The sequence below is a fragment of the Archocentrus centrarchus genome, chromosome 16 (assembly GCF_007364275.1).
Source record: "Archocentrus centrarchus isolate MPI-CPG fArcCen1 chromosome 16, fArcCen1, whole genome shotgun sequence".
NCBI classification, from domain to species: Eukaryota; Metazoa; Chordata; class Actinopteri; order Cichliformes; family Cichlidae; genus Archocentrus; species Archocentrus centrarchus.
In genome coordinates this window covers 32,941,339-32,948,388 of record NC_044361.1, presented here as the reverse complement: position 1 = coordinate 32,948,388, position 7,050 = coordinate 32,941,339, and the positions used below count along the sequence as shown (strand labels likewise).

Here is a 7,050-nt window from a genome sequence, read left to right as displayed (position 1 = left end):
GCCTGGATCACCTCTAAATTCCTGGGTCTAAATTCAGATAAAATTGTTATTGTACTCAGTCCTGCAAATCTTGTCTCAGAGTGATGCTGAAAAGCTAATTCATGCATTTATTACTTCTAGGCTGGACTATTATAATTCATTATTATCAGGCTGTCCTAAAATCTCCCTGAAAAGCCTTCAGCTGATCCAAAATGCTGCAGCTAGAGTGCTGACAGGGACTAGAAAGAGAGAGCAGATTTCTCCCATATTGACTTCTCTTCATTGGCTCCCTGTTAAATTCACAATTGAATCCTTTTCCTCACATGAAAGGTCTTAAATAATCAGGCCCTATCTTAGGCCCCCCTAGTGCTCTATCATCCCAATAAAGCAGTTCACCCTCAGACTGCTGGCTTACTTCAAAACATACCTTTTTGATCCAGCCCTAAACTTATAGTTAGGGCTGGATCAGGTGACCCTGAACCCTCCACTCTTCCACAGTGTGTTTTTTTCCTGTCTCCCTCCCCTTACCCCTGACTGGTCATGGCAGATGACTGCCCCTCCCTGAGCCTGGTTGTTCCAGAGATTTCTTCCCATTAAAAGGGAGTTTTTCCTTCCCACTGTTGCTGCGAAAAACTTGAGTCCAGTGTCAGTGCTGCATCCGACGTTTTGCATTGCATTTAGTGATGTAAAGCTTGGATACAGCTGCACATTCATGGAAACCCATCCATGAAGCTCTTTACATGCTGTTCTAAATTGGTTTATGCTCACCCCCCCCCCCCCCCTCTCCCTTCCCTTTTTCTTTGTGTGACCTGGTTCATCATCCTGTCAGTCAGGGTCAACTTGCTCATCTGCTCCTCACAAACCTGCTGCCAAACTCACTGCGTCTCTACCTGAACATCCAGAGTGTTGGACAGACAGATGGACACACTGAAATCACACTCAGAGCAGTCAGGCTCACTGCTGACTGGCTTTTTCTTGTGTATTTAGATGTTTGAGCGGGGCTTCAGGCACTTTGTGGGAGTGGATGGAAGTAAGGGCATGCTGGAAAAAGCTGCTAAGACTAGCTTTTATCAGGACCTCAGACTGGCCTTACTGGGAACAGACCCACTGCCTGCAGAGACTGGTACACCACACTCACACTCTGAGTTAACAAAGCACAGCAAATAACTTGACAGAGACATTAGAACCACAAGCTAGGAGGCAGTACCTCCAGCTGATAGTAAACAGCATTATCAATGTTTGAGTTTTTGTACTGTGCATATGAAGGGCTAAAAGTGCCAAAATGAAATAAATGCATCATCAAATAATTAAATGTGTCATTAAGAAATTACAATGCCCATTTGATTTAAGTGAAATGGGCAAAGTCAGGGGCAGAGCTGATGCTGATCTAGTCAGAACAATTTTTTTGGTCTGGAGTTCCTGGTTCTTCAGTGAGCATTTCTCAGCACCAATTTCATAGTTTATATTTGCATAAATACTAGTTCCTATTAGGTGTGCACACTCAGGGGTCCAGACCTCTGAGCTCACAGAGCTCATGCAGCTCACAGTGAGACTTGATGATATCAGCTGTGCTTCACTGTGTATTTTACTGCCTTATTATCCTTATTAATAATAATTAATATTTACAGTGAACATAGTGCATAATAGGCCAAATTGCCTGTGTTAATTTCTGTGTTAATAATAAATAGACTGAGCTGGAAGAAAGTGGTACAGAACTGTACACTAATATATTAAATTAAATATTACTTCATTACAAACATAGTGTATTTAACTCTCACTGCTCATCAAAAAATAAAAAAACAGTCTTCCAAAACCTGTAAGAGACAGCTGGTGATTCCAATGCCGTTGAATAAACCAAACCCTGTACCACGACAATCTTGTGATCCATCTTTTCATACAAAACAGTTACCTTCCCCCCTCCCTTCTCGTCTTCTCCTGGTTTCAGGTGAGTTCTATGTGGTGATGATCATCGGTGGTTTACGTCATGGTTGTGTGCCTGTCAGCGTCATCAGGGAGCTCTGCAATGCTGCTAAACCAGGTAAATAAACCACAGGTTATGATTTCAAGTAAGCATAAACTGACAGTGATCTGAATGCTGTCTTTCATTTTTTCCAAATAATCTGAAACAGTCTGTCAGATGTCATGAAGTCAGGCTGCTCTTTAATTTTCAATAACCTAATCAATGCAGCAAGTCTACAGTAAGTTTATGCTCAAATGTCTGCCAGACTGTATGAAAGGATGTTTATGAGGGTGGTGTAGGTGATTGCTTTTATTCCAGTAACCTGCCAGATTCATTCTGGCCCAAACTTCAAGTTTTTACCAACATTTTGCTACACACATGCAGTCATGGTAAAAAGAAAGTAATTAAGTTACCTGTTACACTACTACTACTTCCACATAACTGAAACAGACTGTCACATTACTATGAGTTTATAAAGCTTAGGCTACAGTCCCTTGAGTTTTAAAGTCCTTTGAGTTTTAAATTTGAACACAAAGCCAACAACACAAAGTTGAAAACCAGACCTCAAAGAGATCACCACTGCAGTCATACCGGAGACACAAGCCCGACTGCTCATCACTGCTGCACTGAGGTCTGTGTACACTCAGCTCTAACATCACTCTGAGGTCTTCACTAGCTTTGTGTTAGCATGCTGGGTGCAAAGATGCCTGCAAAGACCCAATGTTGCTTAAGCGGTATAATGTAGCTGTTTTGTCTTGCACTCTTGTCCATTTCATGCAGTAACAATAATCTCCTCAGAAGCTGTAGATGCTTTTTGTGCAGGAAGAAAAAGGCAGATTATTGAAACACAAGAACAAAGTAATTTGAACTGTAATGTGATTACAGTATTTAGTACAGTAATGCTTTACATAATGGTATTTTACCAAAAAATGTAACGTGATTACAGTAACAGGTCCCTTTACACCCGACACTGGTTAACGTAGCACCAAAGATGAAAGACATCAGCTGTGATCTTTGAGAAGTAATTGTTGCTGACCATCAGTCCGGGAACAGGTTATAAAGCCAGTTCTAAACTATTTGAAGTCAATCGTGCTACATAAAGAAAGATTATCTACAAGTGGAAAACATTCAGAGCAATTGCCGGTATTGGGCGTCCCAGCAGTTTCACCCCAAGATCAGACTCTGCAACTCTCAGAGAAGCTGAAAAATAAGAGCTACATCTCAGACTCCACAGGTCACAGTTAGCATGCTCACTATTAAACTTCATGATGGTAAAATTAGAGAAAGACTGACCAAGTGTGGCAGTAGAAGGTGTCTTCCCTCTAAAAAGAACATGGCAACACAAGCTTAGACTTGCAAAGTTGTATCCGAACAAACTGCTAGACTTCAGTAACAGTGTTCTTTGGACAGACAGACCCCAAAATTCCTCCACAGTGATGTGGGAAACTGATAAATTCATACTGAAAACCATTACTTCAGGTTATTGCTGTGGTTCTACATGGCTTTCTACACAGCCAGCCCCTCCAGGGGGACACTGAGCTGTTCCCAAAACAGTTGAGAGAAATAATCTCTCCAGCGTGTCCTGGACGCACATGACAACTATGTAAAGTTTGATAATGGATGTTTTTAGATCAATAATGACTTAGTTCTTTATTTATTTTCTTTTATCATTTATCAATGAAATAGTCTGTTGAAACAAATTGCTGCCTTTAAGGATAGATGTTTGATGCCTCAAGTTGCATCATTGTGTTTGTAAAATGTCCAAAATAAATGATTACGTTTTGAAAATTTGAGTCCTCAAGTTTGGAGTGTCTTTTATTGTGAATCTTAGTTACTGTTTGTTTGTTTTAAATCAATCAATCAATCAATCAATAAAAAGCCTGTGGAAGAGATGGCTCAGTTATGTTAAATGTAACACATTTTTCAATAAAATATACTAGCAGAAAATCTGCTTCTCCATATTTTTTTAAAGGGCAGAAAATATGTATATTCTTTTTTTTCCTTCAGGGGGATATGTCTGCATGTCAAGAGTGGACCTAAAGTCCGAGTCTGGAGACAAATATAAAGAGTCTATGGAGCAAGAGCTGCAGCTGATGGTGCAGGAGGGACTGTGGACTCTTGTGGATACTAAAGAGCTAAACAGATACATGCTGGATGTTTATAATGATAAAAGCAAGAAAGAGGAAGATGAGGAATACCTCCATGGAACCATGTATCTGTACAGGAAGTCACTTAATAAGCTTTAAATTTAGGATTGGAAAATGTTGCAAACAGGTCTGTGTTCAGGTTATGTATTTGCGTAGCTTGTGCTCGCACATATTACACCACTGGCTTTGTCTCTGTAATGTTGTCATTAAAATACAAAGTGCCTTGAATGGTTATTGCTGTTTATTGGTGAAATATATAAATCGAATTGAATTGAAACAGAAGTTCAAACAAAGTCCTTCTACAATCATGTCTCACCATAGAGGCCTCGAGGTCGGTCTTTATCCTTCAAACTCGGGTCCTCTGCTGGAGTCCTGGGAGGTTCGAGCAGGATCGAGACCTCTGATGTGCCTGGAATCTGCTGGAGCCACTCTTACAGCTTCAGGGTTATAGCCCCTAATGGTGGTGGTGGTGGTGGTGGTGTCTTCCTGGTGTCATCTACATCTGATACTCCATGTTTCATCCTGGATTGCAGGTCTGACACTCACTAATCCTCACCGTCCCTCTTCCCATCGTGAGGGGTGTTTGTCTCGACAGTGGTATCTATCTGTTCCTGTGGCCAGCTTATTATTACAATCACTGGTTCAGCATACATTTGAGGGCTTGGATCTTATTCCTACAGTTCACCTGGCTTCTCAGCACCTGTCTTACCTTCTGGAGGTATTTGGCTGTGGCTGACCTTCATACATCTTTATCATGGTTCTCCGTGACCTGTGGGTTACCATTGTACTTGTAGCTGTCATGTATATCTGCTAATCTCTCTTCTGGCTACTCCACCCTTTCTGTCCCGATCACCTTCTCTCTCTTGCGTGACATCTCAATGTCCTCTCTACAGATCCTGGTGCAAAGCTTGATGTCATCCATGTACAGGAGGCTGATGGTCACTTCACTCCTGAATTTACATCCAGGTCTCAGTGATGAGAGCTGGTGCAGACAGTGCAACATCCTGGTATATTCTGCAGTCAGTGGTGACTTGTGCAATTGCCTTTGAGTTGGCCTCTGGTATTGTCTTCTGCATTTCTTTACACAACAAGCACATTGCAAAAAAACCCCACAAAATTACACATTTTTGACATGCAAACTTGTCATGTAAAGGCCTTTACACACTGAGCATGTTGCAGAAAAACATGACATTACACATGGTTCACCTTCTTTGTGCGCCGGCCTGTAAGACTTAATTCACCTCTCTCGCAGTGCTTTGTCGCCTGGAGTGTCATATTTGAGTTTAAAGCAGTTATTTTTACAGCTTGGCAAAAATCTGTGTCACAAAACAAACTGAGCAGAGTGCTCAGCGGTGACACTGTCAGCACAGAGCAACAGTTATTTACGAGAGATGTGTAATGTTGCTCACATTGCGGGTTTTGTGTAAGGCTTTGTGGTAAGTGCATGGAGTTTTGCAAGTTTGGCCTGATTACCCAAGGAATAAGAAAAAAAGTGTAACATCACTGTAACAAAAATTAGCCTGCACAAAATCTTTCCTGAGGCAAGTTTCAGTCTTTTAGCCATCTGGAAACGACTGAGCGGTTACTGTCTGAGGCTTTATCTGCACTCTGTCACTGTTTGTTTTTTATAATTAAAGTTTTTATTAAATTTTGAAACATTAAAAGAAACCAAAACAACAAACAGAACACAAAACAAAACAAAAAAAAAAGGGAGGGACAAGAACACATTTATAAATTATAAGCTAATAATCGCACCACAAGACGCTTCAGACTGTAAGGTAGTCCACACAGCTACAATGTTGCAGACATATAAGAATGAAGACGGTCCCATTGTTCCGTTACGGCCTCATTTTTACAGTTTAGTCTTCCAAGCATCTTCTCACGTGCTGCATTTTCAATCAGTCTTTCTCTCCACATTTTGAGTGTTGGAGTCTGAGGTTCCTTCCAGAGCATTAAAATAAGACGAGCACAGGTCACAAGTCCAGTATTTAATACTCTGAAAGCTGCTTTGTCCAACTGTGGCACCTCGCTTCTGTCCCCCAGTAAGCACAGTCTTGGTGATTCAGGTAATTTAAACTTTAGCCAGCCCCCCCATGAATGATAATACACTGTTCCATATTGGGAAGACTCGCGGACATTCCCACAGAGCATGCAAGAGAGTACCCTTTGCTTCTCTACATTTCCAACAAAGGTCGTCTTTACCTATGCCCATTTTGTGAAGTCTAGACGGAGTAAAATAGTATCTGTTAAGAATTTTATATTGAATAAATTTGCCTTTGGCCTCCCTGGTATATAAGTCGTTATCAGAAATGATTGAGTCCCAGGTTTTTTCACCAAATGTGCAATCAAGATCTCTTTCCCATATTTTTTTGAGACTTTTATGCATACTGTTTTTGACCCATGGGCACGCATTGTACCATCTCGATGCCTTGTTAAGAATAGATAGCGATCCCAAAAAACACTATCGGGTTTTTCTCTTGAGGGAACTTCATTCTGTCTTTTATACAATCTCTAATTTAAGCTGCTTCCCTCCAGCTTACATTTTTCTATAAAACCCTTATATGACATAAATGTGTCCTCTTCATATAAATCACCAATTATTCTTATATCTTTTTTTACCATTGTGGCCAATAAATTGCTTGTTTGCCAATTCTGATTTTCAGATTGTGCCACAGGGAAGAATATCTTTGGCGATATGTGGAAATATTACACTTTTTGTGTACCTCTTGCCATACCTTCTTTGAAAACATCAAAATATTATTATCCAGCGTGTTCCTATTGTGTTGTAATTTTTGGGTTAATACCTCAATAGGGGTGAATGGGGAGGTAAGTTCTTGTTCAATTAAAACCCAGTCTAAGCCTGCTTTTGTCTCTGCCCAATGTTTACATAGCTTAGACATTTCAAATGAGATACTGTAATGTTCCATGTTGGGTAGTGCTAGTCCTCCTCCTTTTTTTGGTTGA

The 7,050-nt window shown here is 40.6% G+C and overlaps 1 protein-coding gene across 1 annotated transcript; it reads left to right on the top strand.

Moving 5' to 3' along the window:
• The first annotated feature begins 966 nt into the window (after positions 1-966).
• On the top strand, positions 967-4,185 carry LOC115794648 (methyltransferase-like protein 27). The gene is made up of 3 exons (XM_030750266.1): positions 967-1,102; positions 1,925-2,017; positions 3,947-4,185. Exons 1-3 carry the CDS (start codon positions 967-969, stop codon positions 4,183-4,185), a joined length of 468 nt encoding a protein of 155 aa, XP_030606126.1.
• Positions 4,186-7,050: the final 2,865 nt, after the last annotated feature.

Bases quoted from the DNA above. Each gene is read 5' to 3' on its own strand.
- LOC115794648 (XM_030750266.1), top strand. From the start codon at position 967: ATGTTTGAGCGGGGCTTCAGGCACTTTGTGGGAGTGGATGGAAGTAAG. The intron at 1,103-1,924 runs GTACACCACACT...TCCTGGTTTCAG, and splicing joins CCCACTGCCTGCAGAGACTG to GTGAGTTCTATGTGGTGATG. The intron at 2,018-3,946 runs GTAAATAAACCA...TTTTTCCTTCAG, and splicing joins CTGCAATGCTGCTAAACCAG to GGGGATATGTCTGCATGTCA.